Source organism: Nematostella vectensis, chromosome 10 (genome assembly GCF_932526225.1).
Source record: "Nematostella vectensis chromosome 10, jaNemVect1.1, whole genome shotgun sequence".
In the NCBI taxonomy this organism is placed as follows: Eukaryota; Metazoa; Cnidaria; class Anthozoa; order Actiniaria; family Edwardsiidae; genus Nematostella; species Nematostella vectensis.
The window spans coordinates 3,467,615-3,494,987 of record NC_064043.1 but is presented as its reverse complement, the minus strand read 5'-3'; the positions used below and the strand labels follow the sequence as shown (position 1 = coordinate 3,494,987).

The 27,373-nt window shown below is 45.5% G+C and overlaps 2 protein-coding genes across 5 annotated transcripts in view; one reads left to right on the top strand and one right to left on the bottom strand.

Moving 5' to 3' along the window:
- Nucleotides 1–26,886, top strand: part of LOC116620692 (protein ARV1) — a 28,170-nt gene extending 1,284 nt beyond the window's left edge. The window contains exons 3-8 of one of the 3 annotated variants that reach the window (XM_032386299.2): nucleotides 3,909–3,951; nucleotides 10,618–10,722; nucleotides 11,423–11,510; nucleotides 19,797–19,939; nucleotides 20,488–20,606; nucleotides 26,709–26,886. In XM_032386299.2, the coding sequence (XP_032242190.2) occupies nucleotides 3,909–3,951; nucleotides 10,618–10,722; nucleotides 11,423–11,510; nucleotides 19,797–19,939; nucleotides 20,488–20,600 (492 nt within the window). In that variant the 3' untranslated portion in view covers nucleotides 20,601–20,606; nucleotides 26,709–26,886. Of the gene's footprint in view, nucleotides 1–3,908; nucleotides 3,952–10,617; nucleotides 10,723–11,422; nucleotides 11,511–19,796; nucleotides 19,940–20,487; nucleotides 20,607–20,807; nucleotides 21,552–26,708 lie in introns of those variants that run through there. The other 2 variants (XM_048733673.1, XM_032386298.2) reach the window with 2 other exon arrangements.
- Nucleotides 20,897–27,183, bottom strand: LOC5516389. Of its 2 annotated transcripts, XM_001636482.3 has the most exons (8): nucleotides 26,745–27,182; nucleotides 24,149–24,316; nucleotides 23,718–23,909; nucleotides 22,482–22,655; nucleotides 22,115–22,237; nucleotides 21,662–21,694; nucleotides 21,447–21,479; nucleotides 20,897–21,281 (listed from the first exon to the last, which is right to left on the bottom strand). In XM_001636482.3, the coding sequence occupies exons 1-8, from the start codon at nucleotides 27,132–27,134 to the stop codon at nucleotides 21,222–21,224; spliced, it is 1,173 nt and encodes a 390-aa protein (XP_001636532.2). In that variant the 5' UTR covers nucleotides 27,135–27,182; the 3' UTR covers nucleotides 20,897–21,221. The 2 variants fall into 2 exon arrangements, with proteins under 2 accessions (XP_001636532.2, XP_032242186.2); XM_032386295.2 differs by lacking the exon at nucleotides 21,662–21,694 and having other exon boundaries at nucleotides 26,745–27,183.
- Between the last annotated feature and the right edge of the window lie 190 nt (nucleotides 27,184–27,373).

Genomic DNA, 27,373 nt, shown 5'->3' with positions numbered 1-27,373 from the left:
CTGCCCACACTGGTGCTGCATATTCTAGTACCGCTCTTATCAACACACAGTATATGCAGATTAAGTCATTAGACTGAACACCAGATTTTTTTAGTGATCTTAAGGCATATAACCGTTTGCTGGCCTTCTTAATAACGTACTCTACATGCATGTTCCACATGAGGTCACTACTCAAGTGGACTCCAAGTATCTGGTAACTATCCACTCTCTTAATAGGTAAACCAGAAATATACAACTCCCCAGTAAGGGATGGTTGGTATTGAAGGAAGCTAACACTCAGTTCTCTGCATTTCTTTGGGTTAAGTCACATGCCACGACTGGATGCAAAGTTACTATGTCATTTACGACTACTTGTAGATAGCTAGGACTACAACGCAGGATTACCTCAAATACGGTTGTGACATCTACATATTTTATACGTGCTGGCCATTGTGCCACTAGCTTGTTTACTAATATCGCAAACAACAGGGGTGCTAGCTTAGTTCCCTGAGGGATTCCCCCATTAGGGGACCCAGGCAAAGATAATGAGCTTTCTATTCTTACGCGCTGTGACCTATCCGTTAAGAAAGAAAAAACCCATCTCGTTATAACAGGATTGACATCTAGTGAACGCATTTCGTTCAGCAAGCAGTGGTGATCTACTAAATTGAACCCCTTGCTGAAGTCAGCGAAGAAAATTCTAACATAATTGTTGCCTCTGTCAAGTGCCTCTAGAATAACATGAAGCATGTACACTAACGCATGGGTCGTGCTCTTCCCACTCACTGAAAACTGCTTAATGTCAAGTTTTTTTAATTACTTGTGATGTAAGCAGATCCAGGGTGAACCCTTCTAAGATCTTCGCTAGGGGGGATGTCAGCGTGATCGGCCTCAGGTCTTCCTCGATCACCTTTGGGGCGAGACCTTGGGTGTGGGGGTGATGTACGAGGACTTCAGGCGCTTGGGCACATGTCCCTCCTTCGGAGGGCTGTTGTATATGTTGGCTACGACGGGGGTAAGTTCGTAAGCAAACTCCTTCCATAGGCGGGATGGTGAAGGGTCAGGACCCGACGACTTCTTTGCTTTCATTGAGCAAAGTGCCTTGTAAGCCTGGTGATCGGACACAAGGAAATCCGGTGGAACAGGGAGGGTAGTCGCACAGGAATCTAAGTCCAGGGGGGCGAAGTGAGATGTAACATTTTCTAGGAATGTGTTGAATTTTTCACATAATGCATCTGTAGTGGAAGTGGTGCTGTCAATAAGCTGGTGCCACCATTCGGATCTATCAGTGAGGCCACCAAGGGCTTTCACCTCAGCCCACCACTTTTGATACATTTGTGTCCTTGAGTGAAGAGACCTTCGAGTTGAAGTAGGACCTTTTACAGTTCCTGGCTTCTTTTTGCACTTTGTTACGAAACAATTTAAACATGGCTGAGTCTTTGCCAAGAGCCTTGAACGCCGATTGTCTCCTGGACACTAGCAACTTCATTCTACTCGACACCCAGGGCTTATCCGATGAGCATACTCTCACCCTCTTTGCAGGAAGAAATGTTTCAATCGCTTTGCAGAAGATCTCATAAAATGAATGAACCTTTTCATTGACAGACGAGAGATTCAATACACAGTCCCAGTTAAAGGTTGTTAGCCAACTCCCCAGGGAGGACAGACTGCTCTCACGAAGGTCGAGATACCAGTGCTTGAGGGATTGAAGTCTCCGCAGATGGAAATCAAAACTTCAGGATGCCTGCGCAGGAAAGCATCGGTGTTCTCTTGAAGGTGGTCCATAAGGATTCTGTTTTCTTCACTACCAAGGTGGGGTGGATGATAAATCACGCCGATGAGTATCTCGGTTACGTGCCTTGGTAGTCTGAAGGGCCTCAGGGAAATCCATAACGATTCAACGTCAGGGTGCTCAAAATCCAATAGTCGTTTACATGGAATGCGCGAGTCTATATACACGCAAACTCCTCCGCATTGTCCCACTGCACGATCTTTCCTCAGGCAAACATAATTATGCAATGCGATTGCTGAATCTGGGATTGAATTATTTAGCCAAGTCTCAGTTAAACAAATTATTCCTGGTCTTATAACCTCCGTGATCGAAAAAAGTTCGTCCATCTTGGGTAGGAGAGGTCTGACATTGGCCATGAGGGTGACGGGAACCATCCTGGTGTTCCTGGGACGATCAGAGGGTGGAGAGTCAACGACCGATGTGTGATTAGCTGTTTCTTTCTTTTTCGGCTTCCGTTTAGAACGAGGAGGTTTTCGGATTTCTACGGTCTTCAGTTTTGCCCAGAGGTCATCCGGGAGACGCAGTTTAGGCAAGCATTTCCGCATGGTTTTGAGAGACGACGCTGAATACAAGATTCGGGTAGTACGTGATGACGCCATTTGGTGCTGAGGGGATGCAGTATGCAACGGACTTCGGTCGGAAAAACGCCAGAAATTCAGTGTAGATATTAATTGAAGCCATAGCGAGGCCTGGTGGAACACTATAAGTGTACTGGGCCACATCAGGACATGGAAAGCCGAAAATATCAGCAAAAAATATACGAAACGACAGAGAGCACAAAAACGTGTGGCTACCCTTGCAGATTCCGCTGATCGCACACAGTAGTTTACAGTAGTTTCTTTTCAAAAAAATATTTTTAGATTCACTTTTTGCAGGGTTATATTAATCATTAAAAAACACACACAAAGAACACAAAAATTATTTGAGATATTTGTAATCACTGTAAGTATTTATACAGTATTCTTCAAAAGCTTAATAAATATCTCATGATGTTAAATTCAACATACAGTTTACCTTCGATTTCAAATTCATCAACATACAGTTCAGCTACATTGTCTAGCTGTGGAACACGTTTCGTGTGTTTGCTTTTCTTTCTTCTTCAACTCAAGTGAACAAATTTATGATAAAAACATTTCAAAAATCCCAGTTCTTGAGCATATCCTTAGCGAACATGATGTCGTTTTCATAATTTTTACGCAGCTGAAGGTGTTAGTTCCAAAGCAAAGAGATCTTTTTCTTTGTCAAAGCGAAAACATGCATTGGTTTCCTGTTCCATATGTCTTTGCTAAACTTTCTCAATGCAAGCAATCCTATCTAGATCTTTATTTGTATTATAAGACACATCTCAGAAGGCCAAAAACCAATAATTGAATTAGTTTCCTAAGCATATCCTATTTCAGGCTTAAATTATGCTTTCTCTGTGAAACTTGTCAAAACACGATTCCATTTTGTTTTCATTGAACTCGCCCATCATCAGACAAAAGTTGTTTGTTTCTTTACACTAAGGACCACCTTCAGGGGGTCTTCATGTTCTTTTCTCCAGGCATGTCAATATGCGTAGATATATTGCATACTCAGCGAGTTTTCAGAATTACTTCTCAGGGTTTTTGGAATGTTTCTGTGTTTTTGATAATGGTGCCTGCAAGAATTCTCGTTCAAAAGCTTGTGCAGGTTGATGACGTCATACTACTCAACCAATCAAAAACAAGTTTAGAAAGAAGCTGTATTTCTTATCTCAGTGAATTTATTCAGTAATGTACATATTGGATTGTAAACATTGAATGGCTCTCCAGAAGCTTTTAAGTCATCACAAGGGCAATTCAAGTAAAGCCATCTATTTCAACAACAATTAGAAGAATTGACCAAATAGATTTATTGGTATATTTGCACACCCTCTAAACCAAAATTTTCAAATACGCCTCCACTCTCTATTAAGCCCCCCTTTCTCTAAGAAGCATATAAAATATAGTGTAACCTGTTTCCAAGAGATTCAAACTGGGCACAAGGGGCCATATATTGTATAGACAAATAAAATATACACTAACATCTGAACAAAACACCTATGATAAAAGATTGAAAAAGTGCTTTTACAGTATACAGACTTGAGACTTAACTACTTTGTTCATTTGAATTTCAGATCCATTGGCAGCTTTGTATGCTGTATCTTCTTAGCAATGCCTGTATCCTTTTGTTAAATACAAATAAAAAAAAGAAAAAATGATGCATTTTTCTCTTGTTCACCAAGATTTGTTAGTACCTAATGGGTAAATTGATATTTTGAAGAAAAAACTAGGATTTTATTTAACAAATTAGAAAAGTTTTTATGTTGTTTTGCTGCACTTTCATATTTCTACACATTTCCCTAGTGCCTTTGATAGTGTAAATCACAATTTTTTTTTCAATATTCATTTCATGGGCGGATCCAGGATTTCAAAATGGGTGCTGGATAATGGCTGGATAGACAGCTTATAACTGATCAAGTGGTTCTTGGTAATTCACATAAATCTCAGATCTTTTAGTTAAAAGTGGGGTGGATATCTACTCAATCCAACCCCCTTGTATCCGCCCCTGCTGTACATTTACAGCCTCGTAGTAAAAAAGGCCAATTGCAAATTGCTTCTCTAAAATGTTGTTTTATTTAGAATTTTTTACTTTTTACAAGAAAACAAAACAATTCATTCTGTGAAAAGTGACTTATAGACCCTTTTACTGCATTTTCGATGCCATTGGTTCTGTTTGCCTCTCTGTTTTCAATTCATCCCATTTTACTTGATCATGTCCTGCTAAGGAGGCCTTCTCGATGCCATTGGCTCTGTTTGCTTCTCTGTTTTCTATTCAGCCCATTCTACTTGATCATGTCCTGCTAAGGAGGCATTCTCGATGCCATTGGTCCTGTTTGCTTCTCTGTTTTCTATTCATCCCATTCTACTTGATCATGTCCTGCTAAGGAGGCCTTCTCGATGCCATTGGTTCTGTTTGCTTCTCTGTTTTCTATTCAGCCCATTCTACTTGATCATGTCCTGCTAAGGAGGCATTCTCGATGCCATTGGTCCTGTTTGCTTCTCTGTTTTCTATTCATCCCATTCTACTTGATCATGTCCTGCTAAGGAGGCCTTCTCGATGCCATTGGTCCTGTTTGCCTCTCTGTTTTCTATTCATCCCATTCTACTTGATCATGTCCTGCTACCAGGAGGCCTTCTCGATGCCATTGGTTCTGTTTGCTCCTCTGTTTTCTATTCAGCCATCACATCCTGTTACATTTTTTTTAGAAACTCTATAAGTCAGAAATGTCTCATAATGACCCTTTTCTCCAAGCAATGATGAACTCGTAGCCAAACAAATTTTGTATCCATCAAAAATTAAAGAGCCTCGGTCTCAGCCTCCATCGAAAAACAAACCATCTTAGAAAACTACCAAGAGTGAGACAGAATCCACTCCCATAATCCTATTTGGGGAAATCGAAAATAGCGTACAAAACTTTGTTTTTTTATTGTTATTTTGAAATAATTCAAATAATTTCCTTCAAATTTTATATCAAATCAATAACAAAGATGTGACTGACAAAGGCTGTTTTAAGTCTTTTTAGATCATCTTTCTTTTAGTAGGTTCCATTTTATTGATTAATTCCAAGTGTTTTTCACACTCACAACCCTTGATGGATCGAGAGCTGAGAAATTTATGACAACGAGAAAAAGAAAAACACTTGTGACTAACGACGCCACAATGATGACAGTTGCCTTGTCTTGTTATGGCTAATCCGAAAAACGCTTTAGATAACACATTCTTCGCGTAGGAGATTTTAAACGAGAATTTTAACTATTTGGACTTGTGGTAATTCTATCCTAATGCTTTATTTACTCCCTTTTTTCCCAGCCGTACATTTTGTAGTCAGGCTCTTTGAGCCGATCAATTATACTTTTTTTCCGTTGACGGTTTTGCTTATTGTTAATAATTTTAAAAACGCTGAAGCACATATGACGATATTCGTCTGGTTATTATGGATTGCTTCCAAGCACGGCCGTGCGTATTGCTACTCAGGGACAAAGTAGAAAAATACGGCACAATACAATCATCACCCACTCGATTTCAATTGAGCTTAGAGTAGAAGAAATACCAATAAGCGTATTTTATGCGAAAGGTTTATTAAGAAATTAACATTTTACTGACTACAATTGTTTTTGGCTAAAACAACTCATCTTCAATCAACTGTGAAAGACATTTATCAGATGTCGATTTTGAAGTCAAACTGAGAAGATTCATAGAAAAAGAGGCAATAATTTTACTTTTGAATAAAAATCTCAAAATATGCGCGCCAGATTTTTATTGTCAATTCCCAGCAACCACCTAAAGGCAAAATTCAAGAAATTAGCCGACGTTCACCTAATTTCCTAATTTTCCGAATTCTCGCCAAGAAAAGAATGATCTCGTGCTTCCGAGGATAACACATAAATATGGAAAGAGAACATTTGCGTACAGCGGTGCAAAACTCTGGAACCCGCTTCCACGACAGACAAGGAGTGCCAGGCTTCTTTGCTATAGCCCTAAAAAAATGCCCTAAAATTGGCATTGTAATTAGGATATTCATGTACATAAATAATATTTTTTTCCAGTCTACCTATAAATATAATTTTATTTATTTATCATTTTTTTTCCCTACCTATAAATATAATTTTATTTATTTATCATTTTTTTTCCTTAAGGGCACGTGTGAAGTATCTGTGTAGATATTTAGTGTTACCCTAAATAAAACTCTATCTATCTAACTCTAACCAATACGCCAAATAGTAGCACACAAAAGGTCGGCTAAAAACTGACCTTGAAACTAGTCTAACTTCAAGGATCCGTTGCCGAATTCACATCGTTTGCTAAGTCCGATGCCTACGACACATTCTGTCGAAGGGGCCAGTATTGTACAAAAACAAATGTTAGATAGTCAATTTAAGGATATTTATTAAAATTGGAAAACTCAATAATTTCTCTCTCTTCTGTATTTGAGAGGATCCTCTCATCTACTGCCCGACGAAATAGCTTAAATAGGTTTTTACCAATCGCTCGCTGTTGCAGGGTTAAACTAGGTTTATAAGAAATTGGAATTAGCAGTTGAGATATCAACCGCTCTTTAAACGAAGCCCAAGCCTGCGCCAGACATGGAAGTCAATTAGCAGTGCTGTTATTTCATATGCCTAACAAAGCCCGCCACATAAAACGAGCGTTTTATGGTTATTTGATGGTAATTCCATCAAAAAGTGCCAGGTGCGCAGCGTTGTGTATATGAATCACTTGGACTATTTTCTCCCGTGGCTTCAGTCGGCGCTTTCGTAGATTGCCGCTTAAACAACTCGTTGCTGAAATGAGGTGACAGTTTATCGACGGCCGTTCGATGAGGAATTGATTTACCGCTATCTCATCCAAAATGCTTGTCCGGTTTGGAAAGTTTTTGGTGGACTTCATGTATTGTGAGGCGCTGTACGTTTAATGAGCAAGATGACTTTGAACTGTTGTGCTTTGAACTATTTGCTATTTGAAAATAACATAATTTGTATAGCACATTTAGCTCAATGGTCATGTTCTTATGAATGATGAATAACTCGACTTTAACGGGTCCGCGTTGTCTTTTTAGGCAACAGTTTTCATGGCGACAGTTGCTTGGACCTACCGAGACTCTCGCTATCTGTTTGCAAAACCTTATACTCAACGCAGCCTTCGCTCCCTTTACTTTTCTTCTCAACGCCTTTGTTCTGGTCTTGCTTTACAAATTCAGGACGTTGCGCACCAACTCTAACTTGATCTTAGGCTCTATGGCTTGCAGTGACGCCATCAATGGGCTTTTGGCTCAGCCTTTAAAGGTGACTCAAGAGATTCTTTTTCTTCGAGGAATAGAACCATATTGTCAGCTTGAGGACGCGAACATGTTTATCGGGCGAACGAACACTCTTGTATCGTTGATGATAGTGACGATTATCAATATTGAGCGGTACATCTCGTTGAAGTACACGTTGAGACACAGGGTGATAGTCACGTCCAAGCGCCTGGCAGTGGCTCTAACTGGGGCATGTTTGGTTCCTATAATTCTAAACATTGCAAGTTCCATTGATGCACTTTCACCATACAATTTATATGGCCTCGTCATTGTTCCTGCTGTGAGTGTGTCCACGACAATCTACTGCTTCTGTGTTATGATGAGTATTAGCAGGCGGCACCAAAGGAAGATTATGGCTGATCATATCGCCACAGGGTTACCGAGAGAACAGCTTAAGTTCAGATCAGTTGGTAGCCTGTTTACTATTCTGACAACTTTGAGGCTGTTCACATATGTTTTGATAATTCTATCGAATCTTTTCAAGGAACGATTTATGATGTTTGGACCAATTGCAGTGAACGTTGCATTGGTTATCTCGTTTATAAATCCAATCGTTTATTGTGCAAAGAATAAAAGTTTTAAACAAGCAGCTAAAACCTTTTTGGGCATTTAAGTGACTAAGTACTCGAGACTGCTTGATATGATGGTCTTATCCAGCAAGCTAAGCAAGCTGAGACGCCTGACGTAGACAGCGAACAGTCAGGTGTCAATTAAATGTGACTTTCTAGCCAATCAGTTGCGAGGGCCTTGTAGCCATGTAGCCATGCGACCTGCTTGAGTTGCACACATATGGGAAGCGACCTCCTTAAAATTAATCACCTCAATCTGCTCACCTCGAACTGTATCCAATGAGGAGCGATATTCTTAAACTGTATCCAATAAGGAGCAATATTCTGAAACTGTATCCAATGAGGAGCGATATCCATAAACTGTATCCAATGAGGAGCAATATTCTTAAACTGTATCCAATGAGGAGCGATATTCTTAAACTGTATCCAATGAGGAGCGATATTCTTAAACTGTATCCAATAAGGAGCAATATTCTTAAACTGTATCCAATGAGGAGCAATATTCTTAAACTGTATCCAATGAGGAGCGATATCCTTAAACTGTATCCAATGAGGAGCGATATTCTTAAACTGTATCCAATGAGGAGCGATATTCTTAAACTGTATCCAATGAGGAGCGATATTCTTATACTGTATCCAATGAGGAGCGATATCCTTAAACTATATCCAATGAGGAGCGATATTCTAATACTGTATCCAATGAGGAGCGAAATTCTTAAACTGTATCCAATGAGGAGCGACCCCCTTAAACTGTATCCAATGAGGAGCGATATCATTAAACGGTATCCAATAAGGAGCGATATCCTTAAACTGTATCCAATGAGGAGCGATATCCTTAAACTGTATCCAATTAGGAGCAATATTCTTAAACTGTATCCAATGAGTAGCAATATTCTTAAACTGTATCCAATGAGGAGCGATATCCTTAAACTATATCCAATGAGGAGCGAAATTCTTAAACTGTATCCAATGAGGAGCGACCCCCTTAAACTGTATCCAATGAGGAGCAATATTCTTAAACTGTATCCAATGAGGAGCGATATCCTTAAACTATATCCAATGAGGAGCGATATTCTTATACTGTATCCAATGAGGAGCGAAATTCTTAAACTGTATCCAATGAGGAGCGACCCCCTTAAACTGTATCCAATGAGGAGCGATATCCTTAAACGGTATCCAATAAGGAGCGATATCCTTAAACTGTATCCAATAAGGAGCGATATCCTTAAACTGTACCCAATGAGGAGCAATATCCTTAAACTGTATCCAATGAGGAGCGATATCCTTAAACTATATCCAATGAGGAGCGAAATTCTTAAACTGTATCCAATGAGGAGCGACCCCCTTAAACTGTATCCAATGAGGAGCAATATTCTTAAACTGTATCCAATGAGGAGCGATATTCTTAAACTGTATCCAATGAGGAGCGATATTCTTAAACTGTATCCAATGAGGAGCGATATCCTTAAACTGTATCCAATAAGGAGCGATATCCTTAAACTGTATCCAATGAGGAACGATATTCTTAAACTGTATCCAATGAGGAGCGATATCCTTAAACTGTTTCCAATGAGGAGCAATATTCTTAAACTGTATCCAATAAGGAGCGATATTCTTAAACTGTATCCAATGAGGAGCAAAATCCTTAAACTGTATCCAATGAGGAGCGATATTCTTAAACTGTACCCAATGAGAAGCGATGTTCTTAAACTGTATCCAATGAGGAGCGATATCCTTAAACTGTATCCAATAAGGAGCGATATCCTTAAACTGTATTCAATGAGGAGCGATATTCTTAAACTGTATCCAATGAGGAGCGATATCCTTAAACTGTATCCAGAGAGGAGCAATATCCTTAAACTGTAAGAACCTTCTTAGTTTGCTACTGGTGATATGCGACTACCATCTTAGCGCCACAGCAGGGGGTGGTGTAGGGGGGCACGTGCCCCCCCCTTCCAATATTTTCCAAAATTATAAGGACATCACCAGTAGGGGAGTGGCTGTGCCCCAAATATTTTCTATATGTGTATGTGTGTGTATGTATGTATGTATGTGATGTGTATGTGTGTGTATGTATGTATGTATGTGATGTGTATGTATGTGTATGTATGTATGTGATGTGTATGTATGTGATGTGTATGTGTATGTATGTGTATGTGTTACTTCGGTATCATGTCCCCCCTAATATTTTGAGGCTTGCTTAGGCGCTGCATCTTTAGCCAAGGAAATAGAACATTCACAAACTGTTATAATAGGTGCAATCTCAGGCAAAAAAAAAACAGCAAAACAGATCGTTTTAATTTTTCTGATAAATTGCTTGTGTTCATAACAGCCGGGAGAAAACACCCAATCCGATTTTTCTGGTTCTCCATAAAAAGGTTAAACGATAGAGTAGCATTCCTTGACTATTGTATCAGATACCAAATGGTGTAGAACAAACCAGATTGGGGACTCTGCTTCACACCATGACCATACTGTACTGGAACTGAAATTCTACTGGATGATGTTTCTGTCCTGTGTAGGTAGGTACCCACTTCTGTACCCACCTACCCCATATTCCAGCAGTCCTTTAAATAGGTAGATAGAAAGATTTGCAGCCATTAGCCTAGCACTTCACAGGCGTTTTTAGCCAGGCGTTGCTCGCTATCTCACCACAAACTCCCTTTGTGGAGGGGGAGCGAGCAACGCCTGCCTAAAAATGCTTGCGAGGGAGGCTACCATTAGCCTGGATAACAAACAATACTTTGATTAAATATTAGTATAGGTCATGATGGGTGCAGGGGGTGCACCCCCCCCAACACACACACACACAACGGCCAAAGGTCTAATTTTATAATTCAATAGAAGTGCTATTTGTAGACAAAACTCAAAATCATAAGCTAGATCACTCTGGTATGTAGCCAAATCCGACAATAAACGTCCCATTGAGATACTGCAAAGGCATAAAAAAATCCCTATTTTTGGTGGGGGTGGTCCGATTTTTATCAGAGAACTCACTTCCCTCCCCCCGGAAAAATTAGGCCAACTTTTTTGGATTTCGCACCCCCCCAGGAAAAATCCTGGGTACAGGCCTGACTACTATGGACAAAGCTTAACATATTAGTATGCATAACATTGCTGCACTGTGTACATAATTTGTGCATCAGATTCTTATTCAAGAATCACCATGGTTTTTATTGATTTTACCTTTTATAGTTGACGTCTTTAAAACCTTTTTTTCAGAATTGATTGCATTTTTCCTGGGAGTATTTCTTTCCATCAAATTTTTGCTGAGCCTTTCAAAGTCAAATCACCAAGTGACTTCATTCAGGTATAATGGATTGATATTTTTCCCAGTTCACCATTACCCTAATTCAACCTTTCTTTCCTTCACCCCCACCCCCTTCTTACCTTCACCCCCCTCCTTACCTTCACTCCTCTCCTTACCTACACTCCCCTCCTTACCTTCACCCCTTCCTTACCTTCACCCCCCTCATTACCTTCACTTCTCTCCTTACCTACACTCCCCTCCTTACCTTCACCCCTTCCTTACCTTCACCCCCCTCATTACCTTCACTCCCCTCCTTACCTTCACCCCCCTCCTTACCTTCACCCCTTCCTTACCTTCATCCCCCTCATTACCTTCACCCCCCTCCTTACCTTCACCTCCTCCTTACCTTCATCCCCCTCCTTACCTTCACCCTCCTCCTTACCTTAACTCCTCTCCTTACCCTCACCCCCTCCTTACCTTCACCCCTTCCTTACCTTCACCCCCCTCATTACCTTCACTCCTCTCCTTACCCTCACCCCCTCCTTACCTTCACCCCCCTCCTTACCCTCACCCTTATTACCTTCACCCCCCCTCCTTACCCTCACCCTTATTACCTTCACCCCCCTCCTTACCTTCACCCCCCTCATTACCTTCACCCCCTTCTTACCTTCACCCCCCTCCTTACCTTCACTCCTCTCCTTACCTTCACTCCTCTCCTTACCTTCATCCCCCTCCTTACCTTCACTCCTCTTCTTACCTTCACCCTCCTCCTTACCTTCACTCCTCTCCTTACCTTCATCCCCCTCCTTACCTTCACTCCTCTTCTTACCTTCACCCTCCTCCTTACCTTCACTCCTCTTCTTACCTTCACCCTCCTCCTTACCTTCACCCTCCTCCTTACCTTCACCCCCTCCTTACCTTCATCCCCCTCCTTACCTTCACCTCCTCCTTACCTTCATCCCCCTCCTTACCTTCATCCCCCTCCTTACCTTCACCCTCCTCCTTACCTTCACTCCCCTCCTTACCTTCACCTCCTCCTTACCTTCATCCCCCTCCTTACCTTCACCCCCCTCCTTACCTTCACCCCCCTCCTTACCCTCACCCCCCTCCTTACCTTCACCCCCACCTTACCTTCACCCCCCTCTTTACCCTCACCACCCTCCTTACCTTCACCCCCCTCCTTACCTCCACCCCCTCCTTACCTTCACCCCCTCCTTACCTTCACCCCCCTCCTTACCTTCATCCCCCTCCTTACCCTCACCCCCCTCCTTACCTTCACCCCCACCTTACCTTCACCCCCCTCCTTACCTTCACCCTCCTCCTTACCTTCACCCCTTCCTTACCTTCACCCCCTCCTTACCTTCACTCCCTCCTTACCTTCACCCCCCTCCTTACCTTCACTCCCTCCTTACCTTCATCCCCCTCCCTACCTTCACCTCCTCCTTACCTTCATCCCCCTCCTTACCTTCACCCCCCTCCTTACCTTAACTCCTCTCCTTACCCTCACCCCCTCCTTACCTTCACCCCCCTCCTTACCTTCACCTCCTCCTTACCTTCATCCCCCTCCTTACCTTCACCCCCCTCCTTACCTTAACTCCTCTCCTTACCCTCACCCCCCTCCTTACCTTCACCCCCCTCCTTACCTCCACCCCCTCCTTACCTTCACCCCCTCCTTACCTTCACCCCCCTCCTTACCTTCACCCCCCTCCTTACCCTCACCCCCCTCCTTACCTTCACCCCCACCTTACCTTCACCCCCCTCCTTACCTTCACCCTCCTCCTTACCTTCACCCCTTCCTTACCTTCACCCCCTCCTTACCTTCACTCCCTCCTTACCTTCACCCCCCTCCTTACCTTCACTCCCTCCTTACCTTCATCCCCCTCCTTACCTTCACCTCCTCCTTACCTTCATCCCCCTCCTTACCTTCACCCCCCTCCTTACCTTAACTCCTCTCCTTACCCTCACCCCCTCCTTACCTTCACCCCTTCCTTACCTTCACCCCCCTCATTACCTTCACTCCTCTCCTTACCCTCACCCCCTCCTTACCTTCACCCCCCTCCTTACCCTCACCCTTATTACCTTCACCCCCCTCCTTACCCTCACCCTTATTACCTTCACCCCCCTCCTTACCTTCACCCCCCTCATTACCTTCACCCCCTCCTTACCTTCACCCCCCTCCTTACCTTCACCCCCCTCCTTACCTTCACCCCTCTTCTTACCTTCACCCCCCTCCTTACCTTCACTCCTCTCCTTACCTTCACTCCTCTCCTTACCTTCATCCCCCTCCTTACCTTCACTCCTCTTCTTACCTTCACCCTCCTCCTTACCTTCACTCCTCTCCTTACCTTCATCCCCCTCCTTACCTTCACTCCTCTTCTTACCTTCACCCTCCTCCTTACCTTCACTCCTCTTCTTACCTTCACCCTCCTCCTTACCTTCACCCTCCTCCTTACCTTCACCCCCTCCTTACCTTCATCCCCCTCCTTACCTTCACCTCCTCCTTACCTTCATCCCCCTCCTTACCTTCATCCCCCTCCTTACCTTCACCCTCCTCCTTACCTTCACTCCCCTCCTTACCTTCACCCCCCTCCTTACCTTCACCCCCCTCCTTACCCTCACCCCCCCTCCTTACCTTCACCCCCACCTTACCTTCACCCCCCTCCTTACCCTCACCCCCCTCCTTACCTTCACCCCCCTCCTTACCTTCACCCCCCTCCTTACCTTCACCCCCTCCTTACCTTCACCCCCCTCCTTACCTTCACCCCCCCTCCTTACCCTCACCCCCCTCCTTACCTTCACCCCCACCTTACCTTCACCCCCCTCCTTACCCTCACCCCCCTCCTTACCTTCACCCCCACCTTACCTTCACCCCCCTCCTTACCTTCACCCTCCTCCTTACCTTCACCCCTTCCTTACCTTCACCCCCCTCCTTACCTTCACTCCCTCCTTCCCTTCACCCCCCTCCTTACCTTCACTCCCTCCTTACCTTCATCCCCCTCCTTACCTTCACCTCCTCCTTACCTTCATCCCCCTCCTTACCTTCATCCCCCTCCTTACCTTCACCCTCCTCCTTACCTTCACTCCCCTCCTTACCTTCACCTCCTCCTTACCTTCATCCCCCTCCTTACCTTCACCCCCCTCCTTACCTTCACCCCCTCCTTACCCTCACCCCCTCCTTACCTTCACCCCCACCTTACCTTCACCCCCCTCATTACCTTCACCCCCTCCTTACCTTCACCTCCCTCCTTACCTTCACCCCCCTCCTTACCTTCACCCCCCTTCTTACCTTCACCCCCCTCCTTACCTTCACTCCTCTCCTTACCTTCACTCCTCTCCTTACCTTCATCCCCCTCCTTACCTTCACTCCTCTTCTTACCTTCACCCTCCTCCTTACCTCCACTCCTCTCCTTACCTTCATCCCCCTCCTTACCTTCACTCCTCTTCTTACCTTCACCCTCCTCCTTACCTTCACTCCTCTTCTTACCTTCACCCTCCTCCTTACCTTCACCCTCCTCCTTACCTTCACCCTCCTCCTTACCTTCACTCCTCTTCTTACCTTCACCCTCCTCCTTACCTCCACTCCTCTCCTTACCTTCATCCCCCTCCTTACCTTCACTCCTCTTCTTACCTTCACCCTCCTCCTTACCTTCACTCCTCTTCTTACCTTCACCCTCCTCCTTACCTTCACCCTCCTCCTTACCTTCACCCCCTCCTTACCTTCATCCCCCTCCTTACCTTCATCCCCCTCCTTACCTTCACCCTCCTCCTTACCTTCACCTCCCCTCCTTACCTTCACCTCCTCCTTACCTTCATCCCCCTCCTTACCTTCACCCCCCTCCTTACCTTCACCCCCCTCCTTACCCTCACCCCCCTCCTTACCTTCACCCCCACCTTACCTTCACCCCCCTCCTTACCCTCACCCCCCTCCTTACCTTCACCCCCCTCCTTACCTTCACCCCCCTCCTTACCTTCACCCCCTCCTTACCTTCACCCCCCTCCTTACCTTCACCCCCCTCCTTACCCTCACCCCCCTCCTTACCTTCACCCCCACCTTACCTTCACCCCCCTCCTTACCCTCACCCCCCTCCTTACCTTCACCCCCACCTTACCTTCACCCCCCCTCCTTACCTTCACCCTCCTCCTTACCTTCACCCCTTCCTTACCTTCACCCCCCTCCTTACCTTCACTCCCTCCTTACCTTTACCCCCCTCCTTACCTTCACTCCCTCCTTACCTTCATCCTCCTCTTTACCTTCACCTCCTCCTTACCTTCATCCCCCTCCTTACCTTCACCCTCCTCCTTACCTTCACTCCCCTCCTTACCTTCACCTCCTCCTTACCTTCATCCCCCTCCTTACCTTCACCCCCCTCCTTACCTTCACCCCCTCCTTACCCTCACCCTCACCTTACCTTCACCCCCCTCCTTACCTTCACCCTCCTCCTTACCTTCACCTCCTTCCTTACCTTCACCCCCCTCCTTACCTTCACCCTCCTCCTTACCTTCACCCTCCTCCTTACCTTCACCCCCCTCCTTACCTTCACCCCCCTCCTTACCTTCACCCCCCTCCTTACCCTCACCCCCCTCCTTACCTTCACCCCCACCTTACCTTCACCCCCCTCCTTACCCTCACCCCCCTCCTTACCTTCACCCTCACCTTACCTTCACCCCCCTCCTTACCTTCACCCCCCTCCTTACCTTCACCCCCCTCCTTACCTTCACCCCCCTCATTACCTTCACCCCCTCCTTACCTTCACCCCCCTCCTTACCTTCACCCCCCTCCTTACCTTCACCCCTCTTCTTACCTTCACCCCCCTCCTTACCTTCACTCCTCTCCTTACCTTCACTCCTCTCCTTACCTTCATCCCCCTCCTTACCTTCACTCCTCTTCTTACCTTCACCCTCCTCCTTACCTTCACTCCTCTCCTTACCTTCATCCCCCTCCTTACCTTCACTCCTCTTCTTACCTTCACCCTCCTCCTTACCTTCACTCCTCTTCTTACCTTCACCCTCCTCCTTACCTTCACCCTCCTCCTTACCTTCACCCCCTCCTTACCTTCATCCCCCTCCTTACCTTCACCTCCTCCTTACCTTCATCCCCCTCCTTACCTTCATCCCCCTCCTTACCTTCACCCTCCTCCTTACCTTCACTCCCCTCCTTACCTTCACCCCCCTCCTTACCTTCACCCCCCTCCTTACCCTCACCCCCCCTCCTTACCTTCACCCCCACCTTACCTTCACCCCCCTCCTTACCCTCACCCCCCTCCTTACCTTCACCCCCCTCCTTACCTTCACCCCCCTCCTTACCTTCACCCCCTCCTTACCTTCACCCCCCTCCTTACCTTCACCCCCCTCCTTACCCTCACCCCCCTCCTTACCTTCACCCCCACCTTACCTTCACCCCCCTCCTTACCCTCACCCCCCTCCTTACCTTCACCCCCACCTTACCTTCACCCCCCTCCTTACCTTCACCCTCCTCCTTACCTTCACCCCTTCCTTACCTTCACCCCCCTCCTTACCTTCACTCCCTCCTTCCCTTCACCCCCCTCCTTACCTTCACTCCCTCCTTACCTTCATCCCCCTCCTTACCTTCACCTCCTCCTTACCTTCATCCCCCTCCTTACCTTCATCCCCCTCCTTACCTTCACCCTCCTCCTTACCTTCACTCCCCTCCTTACCTTCACCTCCTCCTTACCTTCATCCCCCTCCTTACCTTCACCCCCCTCCTTACCTTCACCCCCTCCTTACCCTCACCCCCTCCTTACCTTCACCCCCACCTTACCTTCACCCCCCTCATTACCTTCACCCCCTCCTTACCTTCACCTCCCTCCTTACCTTCACCCCCCTCCTTACCTTCACCCCCCTTCTTACCTTCACCCCCCTCCTTACCTTCACTCCTCTCCTTACCTTCACTCCTCTCCTTACCTTCATCCCCCTCCTTACCTTCACTCCTCTTCTTACCTTCACCCTCCTCCTTACCTCCACTCCTCTCCTTACCTTCATCCCCCTCCTTACCTTCACTCCTCTTCTTACCTTCACCCTCCTCCTTACCTTCACTCCTCTTCTTACCTTCACCCTCCTCCTTACCTTCACCCTCCTCCTTACCTTCACCCTCCTCCTTACCTTCACTCCTCTTCTTACCTTCACCCTCCTCCTTACCTCCACTCCTCTCCTTACCTTCATCCCCCTCCTTACCTTCACTCCTCTTCTTACCTTCACCCTCCTCCTTACCTTCACTCCTCTTCTTACCTTCACCCTCCTCCTTACCTTCACCCTCCTCCTTACCTTCACCCCCTCCTTACCTTCATCCCCCTCCTTACCTTCATCCCCCTCCTTACCTTCACCCTCCTCCTTACCTTCACTCCCCTCCTTACCTTCACCTCCTCCTTACCTTCATCCCCCTCCTTACCTTCACCCCCCTCCTTACCTTCACCCCCCTCCTTACCCTCACCCCCCTCCTTACCTTCACCCCCACCTTACCTTCACCCCCCTCCTTACCCTCACCCCCCTCCTTACCTTCACCCCCCTCCTTACCTTCACCCCCCTCCTTACCTTCACCCCCTCCTTACCTTCACCCCCCTCCTTACCTTCACCCCCCTCCTTACCCTCACCCCCCTCCTTACCTTCACCCCCACCTTACCTTCACCCCCCTCCTTACCCTCACCCCCCTCCTTACCTTCACCCCCACCTTACCTTCACCCCCCTCCTTACCTTCACCCTCCTCCTTACCTTCACCCCTTCCTTACCTTCACCCCCCTCCTTACCTTCACTCCCTCCTTACCTTTACCCCCCTCCTTACCTTCACTCCCTCCTTACCTTCATCCTCCTCTTTACCTTCACCTCCTCCTTACCTTCATCCCCCTCCTTACCTTCACCCTCCTCCTTACCTTCACTCCCCTCCTTACCTTCACCTCCTCCTTACCTTCATCCCCCTCCTTACCTTCACCCCCCTCCTTACCTTCACCCCCTCCTTACCCTCACCCTCACCTTACCTTCACCCCCCTCCTTACCTTCACCCTCCTCCTTACCTTCACCCCTTCCTTACCTTCACCCCCCTCCTTACCTTCACCCTCCTCCTTACCTTCACCCTCCTCCTTACCTTCACCCCCCTCCTTACCTTCACCCCCCTCCTTACCTTCACCCCCCTCCTTACCCTCACCCCCCTCCTTACCTTCACCCCCACCTTACCTTCACCCCCCTCCTTACCCTCACCCCCCTCCTTACCTTCACCCTCACCTTACCTTCACCCCCCTCCTTACCTTCACCCTCCTCCTTACCTTCACCCCTTCCTTACCTTCACCCCCCTCCTTACCTTCACCCTCCTCCTTACCTTCACCCCCCTCCTTACCTTCACCCCCCTCCTTACCTTCACCCCCTCCTTACCTTCACCCCCTCCTTACCTCCACCCCTCCTTACCTTCACTCCCTCCTTACCTTCACCCCCTCCTTACCTTCACCGCCTCATTACCTTCACCCCCCTCCTTACCTTCACCCCCCTCCTTACCTTCACCCCCCTCCTTACCTTCACCCCCACCTTACCTTCACCCCCCTCCTTACCTTCACCCTCCTCCTTACCTTCACCCCTTCCTTACCTTCACCCCCCTCCTTACCTTCACTCCCTCCTTACCTTCACCCCCCTCCTTACCTTCACTCCCTCCTTACCTTCACCCCCTCCTTACCTTCACCCCCTCCTTACCTTCACCCCCTCCTTACCTCCACCCCCTCCTTACCTTCACTCCCTCCTTACCTTCACCCCCTCCTTACCTTCACCCCCTCATTACCTTCACCCCCCTCCTTACCTTCACTCCCTCCTTACCTTCACCCCCTCCTTACCTTCACCCCCTCCTTACCTTCACCCCCTCCTTACCTTCACTCCCTCCTTACCTTCACTCCCTCCTTACCTTCACCCCCCTCCTTACCCTCACCCCCTCCTTACCTTCACCCCCTCCTTACCTTCACCCCCTCCTTACCTTCACTCCCTCCTTACCTTCACTCCCTCCTTACCTTCACTCCCTCTTTACCTTCACCCCCTCCTTACCTTCACTCCCTCTTTACCTTCACCCCCTCCTTACCTTCACCCCCTCATTACCTTCGCCCCCCTCCTTACCTTCACCCCCCTCCTTACCTTCACTCCCTCCTTACCTTCACCCCCCTTATCTTCACCCCCGTCCTCACCTCCACCCCTCTCCTTACCTGTACCCCCTTACTTTCGACTTTTCTTGCCCTTTTTGCCCTTCCTCTTTTTTTGTTGTACTTCCCTTATGGCTCACTCTTGCTGTTTTATTACACTTCCTTTCAAACTCATCATCACGTAATTATTGAATTGATCTCTTTATTCTCTTTTTTGTAGAGACATTGTAAGGACGGTTCTGTTATCTAGTTTTGGCAAGCTATTGTTCGTCCCTGTGGTGGTTTGGGGGGGCCCCAGTGTGCAGACAGGGCTTCTGCTGACCAGGCTACTTGTTTTTGCATCAACCACAGTAGCGCTTGGAGGTAAAACAAGTTTTGTCGATTGTAATCTTTTGCCAATTGTTATGGCGTATATAGTGTTCCTACTTCACCGAAAGGGAGTGAAACCTCAAAGCAGTTGCCGCTGTGTCAAGCTTTTTACCTCAGTTTGATTACATAAGTGAATTGCTCTGCTCGCCACGGGGAGAATCGCCCAACCTTGTTTCAGCGTTTCTCCCCCTATCATGTTATGAACCGATGGCCTTTGGTGACCTGGGACCGCGCGCGCAACACGGACGTATTATTCTCTTATTTTTATAGCCTGCTTGCAGGCGGTACTCGGTGTTATTATTGCGGAAAACCCTCTCCGCTCGGTGATCGGGCGCCGTCTTGTATTGTAAGCCGCGTGGTTCCTGGGGGCGAGCGCAAAAACGGACGCAGGGTCTTCTTTCCCCCCTACCCTGCGTCCGTTTTTGGGCTCGCTTACAAAAAAGGGGCTGGCGTCTTCTTGACTTAGTTCTCGTTGTTACATATGTGCCATTTTATTTATTTTGATATTTGATCATATATGTATTGTTGTTTTTTTTTCACAGTTACACTAAAGATTCCCTTCACTCGAGCATCACTTGTAGTTGGCGCGGGTTGCCTGTGTGAAGTGCTTACTTCTCAAGCCTATGTCATGTGGGACTCGAAGCGAATGACGTAACAAAAGGTGTGTAGGGTCTTTGCATCAACCACAGAGATCAGGAAATTATTTCGGGGTCACATGGGCAAGAGAAACAAAATTGTAAACAACGAAATTCTAATGATTTTCGCTGAAATGCGACGCGCTATCCGTGTTTACATAGAAAACCCGGTCAAGCAATGTCGGGTAATAAAAAATGTTATTCTTGTTTTTATACATTTCTCTCAGATAGAGTTGAATAATCAGGGGCGGACAGTCAAGATTTAGAAACAAGTTTTGGCAGGCAAAAGAGTGGACACACGAATAGGCAATGGGCATTAAACCTTTGCGTTTTTTTTATTAAAAGTCAGTTTAGTTACAGACTAGAAATGATTTGTTGAGTATCTATCAATGACGCTTGATTAAACTATATCAGTACCTTAAGTACTATTTAAAGGATAATACACAATAAAGCAGATCCAGGCATTGTGCAAAGTGTAACTTTGGCAAATTTTGAACTGGAAGGCTTGTCAAGAACTTTTTGGTGTATAGGGCAGGAATGAAATATTATAATTCTGCTGCACAATACCTGAATCTGTTACTTAAACTACAAAGTAAATTATCGATGCATGTAGAGATTCGTATGGTCCAATGCTTCCACTTCTAGCCAAACCATTTCCATGCTTTTTCCACACGTTTCTTGACCGCCTGCTTAACTTTCCACTAGAACATACAAGGCAGGAATTAGTAAACTTCTAAGCCCCGAAATCGATTGGAGAAATCAAAGAGGTTTAGCAGCTTAAAATTACTGACTAGAGGTAATAGAACTGACTGCAAAATATTGAATCGCAGTAAAGCTTTTTGATTTATTTGAGATACGTTGCATACCATGTATTCCTTCATCTTAGGCTTCTTGTCCTCCTGAAATATGAAATAGAAACGGTTGTTAATTTATTGTCACGTTCTTAATTAAATAAAATGGGAGTTGCTTAACTTGCATCTACTTGTATTCCACATTTGTAGCCTAAATCGAATTAGAGTTCGCAGAATATTGAATCGCAGTACTCCGTATGTTTATTTGAGTGAGACACAAATGCACCTACCCAGGCTCTTTTGGCCTTATCCCTCATGTTCTCCTTGGATATGAAATAAAAATAAAATGGGTTTTAATATTATTGTCACGTTCTAAATTCAATAAAATGGGAGTTAATTTTCATCTACTTGTATTCTACATTTGAAGCCTAAATCGAAAGTTTGTGTCTTAAAATGCACATACTGATAAAAGCAATAACACAATACAATGGGAAAGAGGAGATGTTCCTTTTAAAGAATGTGGAACGACCACTCCTTTGTTACTGTTTAGATTTGAAAATTCAATGGTCTTGTTTGCCTAAGAACTTCAAAGTAACCATCCACAATTGAAGTTCAATACTCGAGTAACATTTGATTAAAAGTAATCTCAGTCGTCATTTGATTGAATGTATCTCAGTTACTCGCTTGAACCAGCCGATGGAAATGGATGCTTTGCGTGACTCGGTATCGCGCGGGAGCCTTACAAAGATTGGACGAGGATGGTTTCGCTTGTAGCAGAATTTCGCCTTCTTGAAGCACCACAGTTTCTTTGGACAGCTATCTCCTGCAGCTTTCTCACACTTCTTGAACATCACTTTGCATTTCGTCTAATTTTACAAACGCAAAATGAGGATATTTAGTACTTCAATTACCAGTTGGATTCCTAAAAGATACACTGATATAATTTGGCAACGTGAAATGATGGTCAACATATACACAACAACGAACAATAAAATTACGAATATTTTTTGTTGGGATCTAAAAAGGGCTTCTGTTGGCGAAGGGGATATATTGCATAAGTGCTTATTTGTACCACCATCACGGTATTACAGTCTATCTAGTACCCTTTACCATGTTTCGTCTCTCCAGGCCTTCAATTTCAGTCTCGTTGGAGGGCATGCTGGTTGGTGGCAGGGTGGGGTGGTGCTTTTCAATGCACGCCACAAACTTGTACTTGCACGCCAGCACGCGGGTGCAGTTAAAATCCGCCATTGCCATGCACTTGACCTTCTCAATCATACATTTCTGTTGAATGATAATATATCCCAAGCTTTATAGAACCGTTTCGAATCGTATGTCACACTATGTGACGCGCGCTACAGTGACCAACGAGACAAAGTTTAAAGAAACTTCGCCAATTAGCAGGGTGGAATCAGGGTGGGTCAGTTTTGATTGACGCGAACTTGATAACTAGGAGTATTTCGTGGTGCTGTGATGTGCACTGACTAAATCAATTCCTAGCCTTGCTGGTGGGTAGCTAGGCTATATCTATCAATTAACGCATTTCTCGCATCCATATTGGTTTACTTCACAAAACAGCGCGCGTCGTACTGTAAATAGAACTGGGTTAGTATTTTTTTACTCGAGTTTAATATACACGAAAATGTACCCTTTTCAACAGTCACCTCTTTTACAGTAAGGATCGACCAAATATTTTTCTAAGCTATAAATCAAGACAACGTTAAAAAGTATACTCTGTGAAACAATGTGGTTGCGCTGACGTTTCGGGCGTTAGCCCTTCGTCGGAGCAAAAGTCGGGTTATTTAGGCGTACAATATACAGGGGCGTAGCCAGGGGGCCCTGGCCCCCCTTCTAGCAGCCAAAAATACAGTAAATGTATGAGACATTATCTAAAATACAGGAGAAAATGCCTTAAAGGGGCCTTTTGGGCCCCCTCCTGTTAAAAATCCTCGCTACGCGGCTGACATACTTGATCAACTTTGTTTGAATTTATAGCATGTCGACACCACGCAGACCAACTAGTTTGTCTATAGATTGTCTGTTGTCTTTCTAGCTATACCATAAATTTACAGAAAAGAATCTACAGAAAAGAATTTCGAACAAGCAAACCTTGGATGCTTTGTTGGACTCGCTACTGCGCAGGAGCAGGAACCATCAAATACTTTGCCTTTCCATTTGATACCTATGACTGCGCATTCCCCTGCTTCTGCTTCGCAACCCCCCAAAGCGTGAATTGGCGGCATCGGGGCTCCTTGAGAAAGTGTAAGTTGGGCGCTACCCCCTTCACCCCCTTCACCCCCCCCCCCCCCCTCCCATCTCCCCTCCCACCACCACCTTCATACTTACCTTGAGATATTCGGGAAGTCGGCGATGATGGTGTCGATGATGATGTGGTCTGTGATGTTTTCTACGATGACCATGATGCCGGCCTTGCTCGCGTTTTTCCTTGTAGCAGGTCATCTTGTTTTTGTAGCAAGTCAACTGGTTCTCACAACCTTCTGCTGTTTTCAAGCATTCTTCAAACTGCGTCTTGCATTTCTACACACAGCAAAGGAGTTACTTTGGTGCTATCACTTCTTTACTACTTACATTCTCTCCTGTACATAACAACAATAGTTTACTAAGGTGATTCGAGTTATCTGGGTCACTTCAAATATCACTAACAATTAAAGGGACGTTCGGGCAGGTTTGACTTATATTGAGTGTAAAAATACATAAGATATATTAATTAATTTTTTCTTTGAAAAAAAAAAAGTTTTCTTTGAGCCAGTCCTTACACATGGTCTTGTTGGTTCGGGCCTTTGGTCCTCATCGTCTCCAGCAAAGGCCTCACGCTTGTTGTCCTTGATGGTCTTCCAGCACTTGCTCTTTTCCTGGTGGCATTGAAGCATCTTCTCACAAGTACCGTTAGAGCTATTCCTGCACTCCTCAAATTCCATCATGCACTGGGATAAAAATGATTGGATTTTACATAGATACATAGTCCTATACTCGCACTTATCAACCACGTTCACCCTAACACTGTAGCACAAGCCAACCACACCCTATCACCCTACCATCAGCATCACCAACCACACCTTATCACCTCCTACCACCACCCAACGAAAAGCTATCTACCACGACCCAGCCTCACCCTATCACCCTACCATCAGCCAACCACACCCTATCACACTACCATCAGCATCACCAACCACACCCTATCACCTCCTACCACCACCCAACGAAAAGCTATCTACCACGACCCAGCCTCACCCTATCACCCTACCATCAGCATCATTAACAACACCCTATCACCTCCTACCACCACCCAACGAAAAGCTATGTACCACGACCCAGCCTCACCCTATCACCTACCAACAGCCAACCACACCCTATCACCCTACCATCAGCATCACCAACCACACCTTATCACCTTCTTCCACCACCCAACGAAAAGCTATCTACCACGGCCCAGCTTCACTTGCGTGAAGCCACAACCTTCCCATCGGCCAAGTCGAGCGTACTATCTTAAAGTACTATCTTACACAAAAAACAGTGCTATTAAAGGGTAAAGAAGAAAAGATAGCCGGTGGTAACAGAACTCGAAGGGGGGAAATAAATTTCTTCTATTTGCTTCTATATCGTACAATTCAGAGGCAAAAATAAAACACATTTAGACATTTAAAGTAGACTTTACATATGAAATCTAGACTTCGCTTTCCTCAATACCTCCTCAATACCCGGCATGGTGGGGGGGGGGGGTATGGATATATTCTGGAACTACACATTCTGCGGTAAATTAAACCCTTTTGACAGCTAGTAGAGTTTATACTATGAAACATTTTTTAGAAACTTTAAAATTAATTATAAAATTGGAAGACTACCTTTTAAATATTAAAAATATTTCTCACCGAATTGTACTAACGAACATGAGGGAAAGCAATCATGAACTATAACTTAAAAAAGGCAGGTATGAAAGACCTACCAAATGAGGACATCAAGGACGAAGCGCATTTTATCCTTCGTTGCAAACAATACAACAAACTGCGCAACGATCTGTTTACTGATATTATACATAGGTCTACCTCCTGGGGCTCGTTTCTCAAAACATCCAAGAATTCTCGGGCTCGAAAACGATTTATTCTTTAAATTTGAAAAGCTGGCTAATTTCTATAAAATTTATGGTATGTAAATGTGTTGAAATATCGTCAAACGTCGTATTTCACCACAAAGATTCAAGTAAAGGATGATTCTCTTATAGATTTTTAGATTTTGATCTTTCACGAACTTCTCGGGCCCGAAATTCACATGGCTTTAATATTAAGAAAGTTCTCGGGACCTCGCAGTCACCCGAGACTTTTCGGGTAAATTTCTGGCTTCAGCAAAACTTGGAAAATAGCCCTATTGAGCGTAATCTTGAAATATGAACCAAGAGGAAGTTTAAACTGTTCTTAAACATGAAAGACAAATGCCTGGCAAGGGCCCTTTAATAGCGCGGTTTCGTGTTTAAAGTTCCTAGTATTTCGACAAACACACCAATGTTTTTATGGTTCCCCTGACAAAACATAAACAACCCTCCCGTGTTTCCTCTAAATATATTTCTAACAATATACAAATGCCTGTGGCAAATCCGCCATCCCGCGTGATCTTTATAACTACGCGGCCAAGCGCTCCAACGCTTTCGCGACTGACAAGCGCGGACGGCTGCATAAGCGTGCAGCTATGAACACTGTTAAATGCGGCTAACACGGCTATGAGCGCGGTTAAATGCGGCTAACCCGGCTATGAGCGCGGTTAGCGCCCACAATAACATAGCAATTTAGATTTATCGCCGCTGAAACGCGGTAGCTCTCATCAATCAGCGAGAAAATCTCGAGAATCCATATGCTGAACAAATGCCATTGTGAAAGGCACTACTTTCGTGCTATGATCATGTGACAGGAATGTTCAGTGTCAATAAAATTGTTTACTTGGTAAACCGCATCTGTTTTGGGAGCCCTTTCTTTTGTGCGTACATGAGACATCCCTTCCCTACCTACTCAACGAAAAACTCGCCGAACTCATCTCTGCATCTCGATAACAAACCATCACATTCGCGGTCTAAAATCCCAGAAAACTTCCGCACAAACAACCAAAGCTTTTTTGTTTTCTATTCCCTGCTAGCAGAGGCCTTCTTCCCTGTATTTCGCTGAATGCCAGCCAGCGAAATGAACAGAGAATGACAGTAATAGAGGCCTCTGCTAGCAAGGAAACTCTTTTCTTTCGCCAATGTATCAATAGTCAAAGAGATCTTCGCTTCTTTGCGAAGATCTTCGCTAATTCTCTCGCATCTCGACATATATCTGTTTCAATTTTCAGTTCCTTTGAATCTCTGTTAAAAATGGATCTAAATACCTTCATGCCCTGCTGTGGCCGGCGGCCTTCGCCGGGATAGCCTCGTACTAGGGATAGCCTCTGCCGGGATTGCCTCTGCCAGGATTTCCTCTGCCGGGATTGCCTCTGGCGGGAAAGCCTCTGGCGGGAAAGCCTCTGCCGGTTACCTTCGTCGCCGTCTTCGTCTTCATCATCATCGTCATCATCGTTTTCATATCCTTCATCTTTTTCGTCGTCGTCGTCGTCATCATCAATGTCTTCTGTGCCGACTTCACTTTCCTCAATACCCGGCATTTTTGGTACCGGAGGAGCCCCATCTACCAAGGTCGTCTCGTCAGGGAGACCCCAATCGTCCGAGGCATGAAGCCCGACCGCCAGAGCACAAAGCACCAAGCACAACAACAATTTCATTGTGGTGAGCAGGCGTCTGAACCTTCGCGAACGAGTTGCTCCTTTTGTACCAGGCGCGTACGGAAACACTAGACGCTGCTGCTCGGTGGCGATGATTGACGCTACCCGGGGAATCGAGCTAGATATCTTATTGACTGTCAATCAAAACCCTGTTTTAAACCTGACAAAGCTGGTTTCAGGTGAAGAGTTTTTGGTATTTACGAATGATTTTATTTGTTGTTAAATCTGCGCCCTATAGA

Excerpts from the sequence above, each read along its gene's own strand:
- LOC5516389 (XM_001636482.3), bottom strand. The coding sequence starts at position 27,134 with ATGAAATTGTTGTTGTGCTTGGTGCTTTGTGCTCTGGCGGTCGGGCTT. Across the intron at positions 22,238-22,481 it reads GCCTGGAGAGACGAAACATG|ACGAAATGCAAAGTGATGTT; the intron begins GTAAAGGGTACT and ends TTGTAAAATTAG. Across the intron at positions 21,695-22,114 it reads ACCATCCTCGTCCAATCTTT|GAGAACATGAGGGATAAGGC; the intron begins GTAAGGCTCCCG and ends TTCATATCCAAG.